The sequence below is a fragment of the Camarhynchus parvulus genome, chromosome 3, assembly GCF_901933205.1.
Source record: "Camarhynchus parvulus chromosome 3, STF_HiC, whole genome shotgun sequence".
NCBI classification, from domain to species: Eukaryota; Metazoa; Chordata; class Aves; order Passeriformes; family Thraupidae; genus Camarhynchus; species Camarhynchus parvulus.
Window position 1 is genome coordinate 84,607,802 of NC_044573.1, and position 15,547 is coordinate 84,623,348.

The window sequence follows — 15,547 nt, forward strand, 5'->3', positions numbered from 1 at the left end:
TACTGTTGATTAGATCAAGATTCTAAATTAACTCTCAAAATTTTTACACATAGTATTATAGCAATTATTATTGAGATTATGTCCTAATCAGTATTTCAAGTCATGTTGAAGTCAGGCTCAGCTAATTATTGCTTTGATGCAGGACAGGGAGAAGAAGTGGCTGCCCAATGCAAATGAAAGGCTAAGCCATATAGTAGGCAATCTGCACTACACTGGCTTGCTCCTGACCGGAGGCAGAAATTAAGTCTGAAGAAGTCTTATCCAGCTTAATTATCTACACTAATAGTTTAAGAAATAAATTTTGCTTTTATTAATTTAGAAGCTATATTAAAAAAAAGAAATTATAATTGCTGATTGTAACTCATCATGGTGAAGGGCATATTATTCATAGTAAGAAAATATACATAAAATATCATTATCTAATGATTTAATTTCAGCTGTTTTGAATAAGATAAAACAAAGATTTTTTTTTAATTAAACAAATTTATAGGCCTCCTCTACTTTACCACATGCTAAATGATGATGCATTCCTGAATGGCCATTTCAGGGCATATGTATATGTAAAACTTAAACATCAGCAGTAAAGAATTTCCTGACAAAGTTCTGGGGAAATATTCTTTAGAAATACATGCCCACTTACATTTGCAAACAGGCGGCCTCCCTTTGTTGCTCCATAATCCATCTTCTTGACACACTGCTGTTGCTTGCTGACTAGATTCTAGCTTGAAGCCCTCATTACATTCATATATCAATCTACTGCCCAAAGTGAATTCATTACCTATAACTGAACCATTCCCAGGGGCCTCAGGAATGCCACAAGATACAGCTGAAAAGAAAGAAAAGAAAAATATGAAGAATTGGAATTTTATCATATATATCTTTAAAATATTGTCCCACCACTGAAATAAGAAACATAGATTAGTAATTTTGACATTTCTCATTTATAAAAATTGAAATTAATTTTGCATTACATTTGCAACATCTTGGTAAATGTAACGGTATTTTAAACATTGATAAAAACTTAGAAGTGCATCTAATATAGACAAACATTTTATAAATAATTATTTAGCTCAATATAATCACTGCAGAGAGAAAATCTGGAGTTAAATTCAGAAGGAGAAAAAAAATGAAAATAATACAGTAAATAATTTCCTTCATTATGTAGAAGATTGAGAAGCCTAGACAGACATAATATTTACAATTCTGAAATAAATTAGTCAAATATGTAGATAAGGTTTAAAATATCTTCACAATGTTCTTAAATGGAACACTTCCCTGTCTAGTAATATATTTTTCTCCACCAGTGGGCAGGGGCTGAGCCTCCAGCCAGTGGACAGAGTAGTACTGGAACAGAAAAGGCAGAGAGAAGCAATAAGGAAGGGGTTCTGGAAATTCACTTTTAGCTTCTCTGAATCATGTAAGAGAAAGTGGAGAAGGGGAAGGATAAAAGCAAGTTCTGCAGCTTCTGGGAGCATGTCTTTATATTAGAAGTAATTTTCCACAAGGTGACCCCAGCAGGAGTGGTAGTTTTTAAGTTCTCAGGTGTATTCAACACAGTCAGCATTGGTGTATCTGGTTAAATGCTTTATATTCCCTAAAGATCAGCTGAATCCTTTACCTACAACTAGAAACAACTTTGATCTTGTGTCAAGCAAGCAATACTTGCAAAAAGTTTGTCTGCATGTTGAATTGATGGAAAGTTAAACTCACAGTCTACTTTAGTACATCACAAAAATGCCAATGCATTTCAAGTTGTGGTTACTGTGAAGGATTTCAGTGTGCCCAATGTCTTGCACTATGCCTACACTCATCCTAACATGCCTTACAGTTCCCTTCTGACTTGTGACAATGTGTCTGAATGGTTTTGATTAAGATTTAACTTCTTGTCAACGTTTTGAGGTCTCCTTTCTCATATCAAAACAGTAATCTCTGTGTTAAATCTAGATAAATTTAATTGTATAAAACCAAAAACTCAAAACTATGATTCTATCCACACATCCCATGTATGTGCCCATCTGTATATACAGGTGGAACTAATTTTATTTCCCTCTAAATACTCCAAACACGAAATAACTTCAAACACCTTAGTGAAGAAAGAAGCCTTTATTATGCCATTTGAAAACAAAACTAACAAAAAGAAACTCCAACAAACCAATCCAAGTCTGTTTAGTTCATAGTAGAGCTAATAATTCTGTCAGCATTTGTTCTTCACCTTTAGGAATAACCTTTCTAGAGACACACTGAAAAGTTCAAGACTGAGTAGCTCTTATGTGCAAGTTATTTTAAGGAATAAAAGATGTACAATGCCTGCTCACACACAGGTGGGCCTCTCAGTTATGTCAAGTCTGATGCTATGTCCAGGATGCTAAAGTACCTCAAAATCTATGCTTACCTCTCACAGTTCAGCACTTTAACCCTCAGAGTGTACCTCAGCCCTTACTGCGTCCCTTCTTTCCTTAGCTGTTTCTAAATCCGGTACTGCTAAATTGTCAGGCTTTTCTCGCTGTTGCTTTAGCTACTTATCATAAAAGCAGTTTGGGCATTCTGTCACTGTTCCAGTTAGAGTCTTAGCTGTTTATTTTTTGTATACTTGTCTCCCAGAGCCTGAGATTGGAATGAACTACTCCTGTTGCTAGCAATTTATCAAGGCTGCTAAAGGCTTTTAGAGCAGCAGTGTTAAAACAAAGCATATAAGTAAGGAGAGTTCCACTAAATAGCCAGCACTTTGAAATTTAAAGTAAAGCTGAACCAAAATGACTGAAATGGCATATTTTCTTTGGAGAGTGGGAACAATGACACCACTGCACCACAACCAAGTATTTTGAACCTCACAGCTTCATGATTGTTAAAGAATTAAGAATGGTCTGAGAAAATCTTCTGACCTGAGGAATTGTCAGCATGTTTCTTTAGGTCAGTGATTAGATGAGACTGACAGGTTCCAGCTGGGAGATGTGCACTCAGAGTGTTAAAATTATAAGTCAGCCTTAATTGTATCTATTGTCTTGCACAGCATAAAAATATATTTCTTCAAGTGCAAGGGGAAAAGCCTTTTATCTAGAAACTGAGATGTAGTTATAGTTGCTCTTTCATGTTCCACATCATACTTGCCTTTATGTCTTATTAAAACCAGTAAATTTAAGGTGTATGGCAATTCTTTAAAGTATCTATATACCTGCATTACACCAGTAAGATACTTACATATAATTTATCTTCAAAGTATGCAATTTCATTACATATAGAAATGAAGCTGGGGAGTGCATTACAGGCAGACATTGAGTTTATTTTCTTATGCTGGAAAATCCCTAAAGTTAATCCACAAGCATTCATCATTCAGTGACCTGTTTCTGGCATTGAACAGAATAGTGATGGAAAAGGCATTTAAATACTAAAAACTGGAGTTAGAAACAGAGAAGTCCCTAAAAGCAAACTCAAAACAAAAACACACTCAGTGGCTTATGCATATGATATCCAGTTGGAAACATTAGAGAGAGCATTGACGATTCTCAGACTTGGATACATACAGAAATAAAAAAGGAAGTGAAAATGGGGTTGGGGTATTAAAAAAATCTGTTATGAGGGGTCATCTAGTCTATTCTCCTATCACAAGTCAAAATTATACTTGACCAATCTTGATCTAATTTGTTTATGAAAAATCTCCAGTGATGAAAATTTCACACTCTCCACAGGCAATCTCTTTCAGACTTCACTATCTACTCTGAGAAAATAATAAAAAAAACAAAAAAAGAAAAACTTAACTTAGGATCCTGTTAAAGTAAGATTAGCTGTAATTCCTCTGTCAAGAAAAACCAATTATTTCATTAATTTTTGAACTAATTTTAGCTTATTAAAACATTGATTTTAAAACTACCTGGTTTCTCCTTAAATTTCTGGGATTTTTTTAGTCTAGAGTAATACAATTATTGTTTTATTTTCTGAAGTATGGTCACTGGTTTATAAGAGATTGCTGGAATTTGGTATTTTTAATTTGCTACTTACCTCACATTTTTAACACTGTATGCAAAAAGGGACATTTTTGCATAGTAATATTTACCAAAAAGGTAAATTAATTCCATGCCCAAAACCACAGAACACCTAATTTTATGAGGAAGTAGTTTGGTGGCCTCAGTCATAGGTCTCATGCAAAATGCAAATGGGTATTTTCAAGCCCATTCTCCCAGGATAGACATGGTCTTGGAATAATCTTTTTTCAGTACAGCAAAAAGTACAAAGTTCTCTAGCTCCACAGGGTACATCTATAGACTTCAAGAACAGAGGTAAGCATAATGACAGTACCTGGAATCAGCATTTTAAACAGGAACTGTTGGCATCAGCTAAACTTGTATCATGCTTCTGTCATAAAGAGAGCCTTTCCAAGTTCTTACAATTCAGATGCGAGCTTCCTCAAAGTAGGTACCTCCAGTTTTCATTTATAAACCTACTTGAGGAAGTAACTCAAGTAATGAAGAGCAGCCAAGGGTTTTTCAAGGCTCTTTAAAATTATTTTTAGCTCTTTTAAGAATGAGTGGGAGAAATCAGGCAGAACAAAGTCAAAAGCTGAGTCCTGTATAGGAAGAACAGGTGGGGTAAGGAGGGACATTTGCTCATGCCTGCCAGAGACTGTTGCACTCTCACTGGTACCACGTCTCAGCCTCCAGACTCCGGCAACCCAGCACTGCTGAGCCAGGCAACTTGCATTCACACCTGACAACTTGCTTTCAGTTTTTCATTCCAACTGCTCTTCTTGACAAGTTTTTCTTATATTTTCTCTTGTCTTTTCATCCCCAGCCTCAGACTTCTCTTCCTACTCTCCCCCAGCATGGCAATCCATACATGAGCTAATCAGCGGCTGACAAATATTGTTGCCAGTATCATTTCTGGGGCCTTACTATTTCCTCTCAGCAGCCACTTCCTGTTATTATATAAGAATTGTTATTTTCTCTCCATATCTATTTTGAACGTAGCATGACTCATGTTTCTCTTTTCACTTCACAAATGAAATAAAAGCAATAACAGTAAGTTATAATTTCCTAGATAGGAGTCAAGTTTTTTTACACAGCATTCAGGACATTATTACAGCATCTGCATTTGAGAAGATGAGCTGAAAAATATCTTCTGAGCCCATCAGATTAACTCATATTAGATGTTTTCATATTCAAATTAGATTTTGTTTAATAAATCTGCAAAAAAATAATTACCCTTTTTGATAATATGATCAAACTTGATTTCAAAAATTAATTCTGGCAGCTTCAAGTTATTAATTACAAATGTAACCCTGCAGGACTAGTTTTACAGAAATTTCTGAACTAATCAAAGGGTTTTTGATTTAGAAAGATCTTATAATGAAATCCATGAGCAGGGCGAAATGTGTAATTTTAATTAATTTTTAAAGAGAATGCATTTTGATAACAGGTATTAAATAAATTTTAAAATATGCTCTCCATTTCATAGTTTTTTGAAAAACATATGCCTCATTCAGACATACAAGTTGGAACAATTGTGCCAGAGTTGTGAAGTTATATATTAAAATGAGGAATCTTACATTTATAAGAAATTTATAGTAAAGATTAAACAACCTATCTTGCAAATATTATTTTCTCCCATTGTTTACAGAAATCTACATACCCACAGCCATATATATGGATGAAATTATAAATACAGCTTAAAATCAAAGAAAAAACTTATTTGTGAACATGCTAGATTGCTAAAATTTCAAAGCTCTTTCTTGCAGATAGTGATAAAAAAAAGGCAGACACAATGTTTGAAGTATTTTACAATTTTCTTGAGTACTCTGTAGTTCTGTTCAGAATCTATTACTTTCTGAGGCTCTTTGACCCTTGGTTATCTACTATCAAGTCCTGGGATGTTATATCGAGTCCTGCACATCTGTTCATTTTCCTCCTCCTTTCTGTGAATTATTTCATTTTGTCCTTAAAAGTGGGGGCTTTTTTCTTAAATTGTTTAAAGAACTTTTTTCTCCATTCACAAACCTCATTATGTTTGGACATAATTTTCAAGGTTAGAATGGCAAATTTGAAATACTTTCGGTGCCATTGTGAATAGAAAATTGTGAACATAAAATGTAAAAACTAAAAATGTAAAAGAAAACTCTTAACATTATACTGTTCTAACAAAAGAGAGAAACTATGAAAAAGAATTAACTATATAATAATTTCTATGTGCTGAGTTGTATTTTCATTTTCCAGAACACTGCTATTTGAACAATAGTGGAAGTAGCAGTAGAAAGCTAATATAGTCTGGCTAGATAAGCAGCAGAAAGCTAAGGGATACATTTGCATAGAATTTGTGACAGCTGAGGAATCACAAGATTTTAAATTCTGGAGAAAAGTAAAATACAGAGCCTCTTTAAATTTATGGCCCCAGTTCCCCCAGTCTAACAACTACACACAAAATACTATCTCTATCCTCACATGCTTAAAGTAACTGAGGTCCAGATTGAGATGAAAAAATTTCTTTACCTTTTGAAAATAGGCATCTGCCAGATAGCCAGCAAAATAGCTCCCGAAGTTTCAGCACCAGTATTGACCAGATCAAATACAACAGTTTAGGCAGATGGGGCTTGTTTTTTCTTTTCCCATTGTTCCCTGAGATTGCTAGGCCACCAAGACATCCTGCAAGCCTAATACCTAAAACACGTTTCTCTACTAGTGGATGGAGGAGAGGTAAAACACCTCAGGACACTCAAAATGACACTAGACTTTCATATTTAAGCAAATGAATCACAACTTTATCCCACGTACAGATTTTAAAATTTTGTTTTAATCTGGAACAAAATTTTATCCTCCACTTTGCTGATCTCAAGCTGCAGGCCTATTCATTATTCCAGGTTCTTTAGTGCAAACTGTCTGAATTTTTGATGCCAGCACCAGAAACAGAACCTAAAATGCAGTTCAAGTCCAAAAGCAGCATTTGCCCCTAAATTTACCTCACATCCAGGTCACACACAGATTCTCCCATGACCTTCAGGAAGATCAGAATCACATGCCATATCAAATCATATATGGCATAAATGTGGCATTATACCATATAACATGATGGCATATGAGATTAGAAGACATCCTGGATTCTGGAAGCACAGACACACAGGTCCTGCTTGTGGCACACTGACAGTTTGAGTTTCTCCCTGGACTGGTAGGGGTATAGACACATGGCCCTTCTTAACAGGAAAATGCTCATCCAGAAGAAATATTCAGCTACCAAATTACTCTGTATAGAAGATAGGAACCCTGTTCCTTCAAATTCTTCAACTGCAGTCAAATTTCTGCAGCTTTTTACTTGTCTTACAAATAATACAAAATAATACACCCTCAACAGAAGAGTAAGCATCATGCTGAATCTCAGCTGGCCTTTTTTTTTTTTTTTTTTATCACAAAATAAAACTTTCATACTTCCATCTTCTGGTCTTTATAGAAATATCTGAACCATCACTGAGATGGAACATCAAGCAAAATATTTTCTTGAAGACATAAAAACTAATGTTAATGTCTTACAAAGTTAAGAACAAGTAAATGCAAATTTTAATCAATCATTTTCTTAAATATGAATGCTACTATAATTTCATTCCATAAGTAAAGTAGACTAGAACCAGACACATGTTAGAATAGGCCATATATGATATGGGTGGAATTTGCAGCCTTCTTTCTCTTCCCCAGGTCCCTGATATTATCATAGAATCATAGAATAGTTTGGGTAGGAAGGGACATTAAAGACCATCAGGTTCCAAACCTCTGTCATGGGCAGGGATGCCTTTCACTAGACCAGGCTGCTCAAAGGCCCATCCAGCCTGGCCTTCCAGAGATGGGGCATATACATTTGACAAACAGTAACAACTATTAACAAGAGCAGCAAGCTAAAGTAGACCCTGGTTCAGCTTCAGGATCATAAAAACAAAACAAAAAAACCAACCAACCAACCAAAAAAAAAAAAAAAAAAAGGAAAGGTAAAAATTATGTCTTTAAAGTACTGGTATAAAGTTATTTTCTAAAATAATAAAGCGATCCCTTATAACTACTGATTTTTTAAAAATGTTCTGTAATACAATAGCATGATCTGTAGTCTGTTGATAGGTATGTACATTACTAAAGAATAGGGTACTGAAGACATATTTTTCACTTGTTCTGTATTTAACTGCATGAATAGTTTTTAATACTTCAACCCTGCGCACATGAGATACACAAGTCAGCGTATGTTTGGAACAGGTCATGATGTCAGTGTCTCTCTTGGCATACAGAAGTATTGACAATGCCGCATCTTTGTTTTGTCAAACAGCCTTACCATGAAGTTATAGAAGCCTGCTCAAGAAGAAAGCATTATCTTACCGTGGCAGATTGGCACAGGAGAATCCCACTGGTACATTCCATTTTGGTAGCGCCTGCACGTTGCGTTGTTGTGACCAATCATTCTATAGCCAGGTTTGCAGTAATAGCGAACTTTGCTTCCAGCAGGACCACCCGTTTTATTTATAATTCCACCATTCCTCAAGTTAGGGTTTAAACTGCAATAAGGAGCTAAAAACCAAAAAATGGACATTACTTAAAACAAATCAAATGCACTTAATGTACAAAATTAAGATTATTTATGACATGTAAAAACTTTGAATGCCACTAAAATCAATACTGAAACCTTCACAGTACTTTTGTAATTCTCAGTGAAGATTCAGACTACCTATAAAGAAACATCATGAAGTCCAAAAACAAAATTTATAATCAAAACCAGTTTTTACTGCTGCACATAAGGAACCTACAATCATGAAACATATAGACTGTTCAGTAAGTTTGCTCACACTTAATAAACATTCTACTGCAAATTTGATAACTGTATAAATACAAAATTATTCTTTGAGCTACACAATATTCAAAAACAATTATGAACAGCTTTATTAAAAATTTCAGTGCACTTAGACGTGTATGTCAAAATTGAAACATTTTGTCAAATATGTTAAAAATTTACAGTACACTGATTTTTCAGATTTTTTTTCAGATTAAAATGCAGTTAATTTTTTGTACCCATTCTCTCTTAGTTATGGGCAAGTATATTAACTTTTACAAAAAGCACGTAACATAACTGATTGCAACTTCTTAAATGTTGAATTTACACTCCATATGAAGTAAGGCAGAATGTACCTGTTTGAGTTTTGAAACGAAAGTAAACCTTGCTTAACTTTAATCACTACTCTACTAATATTTTTTGCAGAGGGGTTTTCATGATCAGGATGGTCCTTGAGAACCTGTTACATAAAAATGGATTTTTTTTTTAACATATGCTGAGTAAGCAAAAGAAGTACAATTTTTTTTGGTGCCAAAATGTGAGTAATAAAGACCATTTCTTAAAATAAGGTTGCAGTATCTCTCTGTAAGGATGAAATATGGATACCTGAACTGGACCCAGATCAAGCAGAAGTGCAGTATAGTTTGACACACTGTATACAGAGTTGTACTGCAAACCTGTTTGTAGAATGCAAACATTTATCACTGGATAAAAGCAATATGAAAAAATTACCCGGACTCCCTGCTGATGTACAAGTCACTGTGTATTGGAAGAAGGTATGCACCATATCAAGCTTACTGAGATTGTCTTTTCAGAAGCAGCATGGCAGGACCATGGCTTTCTGAAAATAAACCTGACCGCACATCCACCACTGAAATAAACCTACGAACATTCTTCATAGAGAAGACAATGTTGAGCTCCACTGAGAATTAAATGTCAATACCAATAAGACTGAGACTGCAACTACTGTTGGATTACTCCCTCCATAATACTTAAACGTGTCTTAGATATACTGTGATATTAATTTTAACTTCTGCAGACAATTATCCAGCAGAAGTTGCTTTATTTTCACAAGTGCATAATTACAGGTTTGGGTATACAGCTTTCAATTTTTAGCTCTATTTTTCAATTTTTACCTTTAATGTATATTTTGTCACCTGACAGTGCACCTACTATATCAATTACCACCTAAAGAAGAATGGTTTTGTTCATTGACAGAGATCATAGAGTTGATTATATTCCTAACTGAAACATTTCCTTTAAATGTCTAGATTTAGATGCAGTATATCAAAGTCAATATTTCTAAGTAATAACACTCAACATAAGCAGTAAAGTCCAACATTCAAGATACCAAAAAATATTTTTATCTGTTGAAATTATACTATATAGTTCTCAATTAGGCAACATTATTTCTACTCAAAATGTTATTTCTGTACATTCTTTTGCTTGGGGATTACCTGAAAAAAACCCCTACTAAATCATAAAGGAAAAAAAAAAACTAGAATGAAAATTAATAAGCCAAGACGGTTCAGTAAAAAGATTTGTTTGGGGCCATGTTCTGTGTCCTTTATAAGAATGGTGACACTCACTTGTCTGCGTAAATTACATTAATTATCAAATTACTCTTTAAAAAGGGGACTTGGCATTTAAAGAACCACAATAAACATGGCTTTAATTTTCCTTTTAACATATTGAAGAATAAATAAGATTGTTATTGGAAAACAAGCAGGTTAAGACCTCTAAAATCAGCTGCAGTAACCTCTTAAGTGCTATTTAATTTTAAATATCCTAGATCTTAAGAAAAGATGGTAAGTCATAAATAAAATATGCAATTCAGAAAAAATCCAAGTTTATTACATCAGTACTGCAATTTTAGACATAAAATATTTCTCTGTAGGCCAGTAATACTGTATAAAATTTCTAACTGTACTGTTTTTCTGTATAGTATTTTCATGTCTCCTTTTTTCTATCTCCTCCTATAACCATTTAATCTGGACTAGTAATTCTTTTATTAAACTGCTAACATTGTTATTCTAACAGTAAATTCTTGGTTAGATATAAAAGAAGAGTTTTTTTAATGCATAATAGATTTTTAGCATAACAGGTTAAACTTCACGTTCTGATTGCCAGGGTATTTATTACCATGCTTTAGCTGTGGCTGATTACAACAATAAATATATATGACCATCCAGAGAGATAAGCTTTAAAATGGCATGAAATATGGGATATTCAGGCTGCTGAAATACACAGAATGGTGTCAAAATACTGAAAATTCCCTTGGGAGCCAAAGGGGAAATCTATCAGTCATAATTTTAGCTTATGTCATAGCAATTAATAATGCCTGGAGCCCAAAAAGCATGGTTTAAGCTCTCCAGTGAATCAAAGAGAGGTGTTCAGAGAGGAGCCAGACAAAAAAAAATCTTTTTAATTAAGAAATTTATAGAAGAAAACAAGAAGACAAAATAGCAATATCACTCAGAATTTACTTCAACATCCCTTTAAAAATACTTGATTTCTAAAGTTTATTGTTGCAGATATTCTACAGAAAACTATATCCTCCTTTCCAGATACCTTGATGACTCCTGTATATTTTCTGCTTTCAACCATCTCTTTAGCCTACCGTTACTAATGCTTACTTTTCCTGACAACCCAAGTTGAGTGAGTGGCAGCGGCTTCATGGACCTGTAGGAAATAGGGAAGAGGTCTGGAAACCAAGATACCTTGGTAAAGATTTGTGGTCATCTGCCGCTGTGAAAGTTAAAGACAGACTTTCAAGTGTGAATGTAAAATTAAGAGATGTGTTTCAGAGGGTAGAGAGGTTATAACTGGAGAAAGGAGAGAAAGAATATTTGAGATGAAGATTCTGATTTAAGAGCCATGGGGAAGAGTAGCCATGGCAGATTGTGCAAAGAGATGAGAAACAGGATGGGAGGGACTGGAGACCAGGAGAAAGCAATGAAAATGAGAGAAAAAGAAGTACTTGGTTAGCCATTAGTAGTTGTACCAAAAGGATTGATGAATCAGAGAGTGAGATCGTGTTCAGAACAAAATATGATTCAGTGAAAGAAAAAAATTTTGAAATCAAATGAAACTGACTAGTGGAACACAAAAAGATCAGAGACAGAAGACAGGAAGGAGGAGGATAACAAATTAGGGGTGTCTTTGTGAAGAGGAAGAGAAATTAAGATGTTAAGCTAGATGGGAAAGAAAGATAGATAAAAGTCGGATAAAGAAAAACCTTATGTTTTCTACCACTAAAAGTAGACTGTGATTTGTAGGGAGGGGTGGAAAAGGGGTGGAGATAAAGAAGGGTTGAGGAGCACAGCTAGACTGTCTTGGCAGAGGCATTTTGACCATAATGGGTATAAAGTTTGGGACAAAAAAGGTATGATGAATGAGACTACATGAAGTGAGGTGAATTCCTTGAAGTATAATGAAAAGTTCACCAGATAGCAGTACAGAAAAGTTCCCATGTATCAGAAAGGGGCTGTGCTCCCAGGGTGCCAAACTACACTTTCATGACTGTTGAGAGTGTTTCTGACACACATAACATACATTTTGTGATGTAAACCATGCATGTTTGGATAACTTATGCTTAAAGCATTCATCCAACCTAGATCAGATCCATCTTCTACTCTTACAGAAATTCTTATTATGGGCATTTTAAAGTAATAGCAAGTCAGTAGCCATCAACAAGGTTACAGGTAAGTAGTGCCTGTAATCCACATCCATGTAAAAGTCCTACTAAGACTATAGTACTTTGTGCTGCCAAGACAGCATGATATGTATAGAAAAGGCTGATACTCAAAGCAATGTATTATGTCTAAGCTATAGATAGCATGAGAGGAAGAAAAGCATTTTAAGCAAATTATCTAAAAATTCTGAAGATGGATTTTTATTTTACTCTGAAAAATACACTTCTTGATACAGTAAAGGAATAGTGGTAAGTCTACATATAAGTCCCTTCTTAGTCTGTATCTTAGTAATTTTTAATCTGTTCTTTAAACTGAACCCCCTTCAGAGCCCAGGATGAAATACACATAACTTCTAGGATCAGGAACTGACATATTAACAGAAGAACCACAAAAAAAGCAATAAATAAATGTCTGAAGACCTGAAGTGTAAGCAAATGTTTGAAGAATGTCAGACTGAAAACTACATATACTGTAAGCTGAGTGAAAATTTTGAGTTTAAGCAGAAATCCATACAGTGCACTCATAAAATACTGCAGCCTTGTGTCAAGGACCACTGTGATAAAATGCTGTTTTTCTCCCAGCCAGTTTCTGGGGGAATTTGTCCTGGAATCTTATGAGGCTTAGCTGAAATAGGTGTAATCACACAGGAATGCTCTCATCTCAGAATGACAATGTTTTACCACAAAATGTGATAAACTTCTATGACCGTTCCAGTGATGGAAGCAACTTCATAGTTATAGATTTAATTTACTTTTCTAAATGACATATCATCCATGTTCTTTCAGGACCTCTTAGATAACAGGGTATTTTGTAAAGCAACATACTGAACATTTTCAGCTCACTTATAATCAAAACTTAACATCAGAACTTTTGGCATTTGCCACTGAATACCAACAGAGTAATAGCTGCCAGCTAAATTGCATATCACTAGTCAACGGATGTGTGGACAGCAACACCTATAAACACTGATCTTGTATTTGCAGGACCACACTCTTTCTTTAACAAAGCATATTCTCTTAATAGCTGGAACATTTAAATATTTATGTTGAGGGGATTTTTTTGCTGTTTGAGACACTCTGTCTCAGGGAAGTTCAATTAAATGACTCCCAATTAAAAATTAAAATTCTTTAAAATTCCATGTCCAACCCTCCCAGATGATTTTGTAGAACTCACTCTCTACAGGGAATCTACAAAATTTTATCAAAGAACTAATCTTAGCAAAGGACTTGATTTCCCAGCAGTATCCTTGATCAGTAGTCAGAAAAACTAATATGGAGAAGATATTTGTAAGTATTCACAAAAACAGCACTATATTTGAAATTATAAATAAATGAAAAAATTTCTTCAGATTCCACAATGATTTGTTTACCTTACATGCTAGATTTTATGTTGAGAAATAAAAAGTCACACCTCAGTATACCCCTTCCTTATAAGTTTCTCTTTTGGATACTTAATTGTCTTTGTCATATTACTGGGGAATCTTATCTCTTTGCGCTATTCTTTAAATATCCTCTGTAGCAGAGGGCTACTGTCATACTCATTTTATAGATAAGAAATTGGACACTGCCTAAAGTAAGTAGAAAAGGACACATAAGAAAACTAAATGTATTTTTTCTGATTACTAAACCATTTCCTTAATTAATAGACCATCCATTCCATATGTTACTTTTTATTTTAAAATGTACAGATCAAAATGGAGAACAATACTCAACCAAGCAACAAAAAAGGGATCAAGCTGTCATTCTTTTTCTTTTGCATTTTATTTTAAATCTAACAAATAAACAACATGAAAAGACAAGATAAATTTGCAAAGGCCTATTCCCTCTTTAGTGATATAGTTGTGAATGTTTGCAAAATAAATATCTGACTAAATAACCTGCTATTTATATGACAGCTATTCTTACTGGTGGTTCAACATTTATAAATCATCCTGAATATTTTTCGTGATTCACAGTACTTCGCTGTAACCTTCCTGCTGCGCAAATCACCCACCTAAAAGTTTACAAATTGGAGAAGAAACAATTATACAGAGTCTGATGCACTTCTTCACACCGTTCCCTTGTCACTTCTAACTATCTACTGGAAAACGTAGACAAACTAATCAATATTCTTTTATTCTAAATTGAAATAGAGAGGGAGTAGAAACACTTGTTTAACATGTTCAAAGCCTAAAAATAACAAGAAAAGAATGGTGAAGAATTAAGCTTCTTGCAATTACTTAAGAGGTTAAAAGAACATAATAAAAGTGTGCTGAGTTGACCCTGGCTGGATGCCAGGTGTACACCAAAGCTGCAGAATTGCTCCCCTTCTCAGCTGCACAGGGGAGAGAAGATATAACAAAAGGCCTGTGGGCTGAAATAGGGACAGGGAAAGATCATTCATCTGTTATTGTCACAGGCAAAACAGACTTGATTTGGGGGAATTAATTTAATTTTTTACCTATCAGATCAGAGTAAGATAATGAGATATCAAACCAAATTGTGAAAAGCCTCTGCTCTGCCTGCTCTCCCCTTCCCCTCCTCTTTTCCCAGGTATGCTGGTTTGTCTAGGATAGTATTCATTTTCTTCAAAGGTTCTAACATGAGGCTGTGTTGTGGATTTCTGATGAAAACAATGTTGATAATACAGGGATGTCACTGTTGAGCAAAGCTTACACTGAGCCAAGGTCTTTTCTGCTTCTCACACCATCCCACCAGCAAGGAGGCTGGGGATGCACAGGGATTTGGGAGAGGACACAGATGGGACAGCTGACACCAATTGACCAAAGAGACAGTCCATAAGATATGGTGTCACGACCAACAATATAAGCTGTAAGAAGAAGGAAGGACCAGTGTTGCAAGTTATGTTCAAATCACCATTAAGCCTGGTGGAGCCCTGCTCTCCTGGAGATAGCTGAACCCCTGTCAATGGGAAGTGGTGAATGAATTCCTTATTTTGATTTGATTGTAAATGTGCAACTTTTGTTTTACCTATTAAACTTTACCTATTTATCTCATCCCACAAGTTTTCTCATTTTTACTCTTCTGATTCTCTGCTCCATCTTGTATCTTGCTGTGGGGGGAATGAGC

General features: G+C 34.8%; 1 protein-coding gene across 1 annotated transcript in view; it reads right to left on the minus strand.

Moving 5' to 3' along the window:
* Positions 1 to 15,547, minus strand: part of CSMD1 (CUB and Sushi multiple domains 1) — a 1,057,303-nt gene that overhangs the window by 73,509 nt on the left and 968,247 nt on the right. The window contains exons 49-50 of the mRNA XM_030946379.1: positions 8,337 to 8,525; positions 641 to 826 (exon numbers count right to left, since the gene is read on the minus strand). Of these exons, the coding sequence (XP_030802239.1) occupies positions 641 to 826; positions 8,337 to 8,525 (375 nt within the window). The remainder of the gene's footprint in view (positions 1 to 640; positions 827 to 8,336; positions 8,526 to 15,547) is intronic.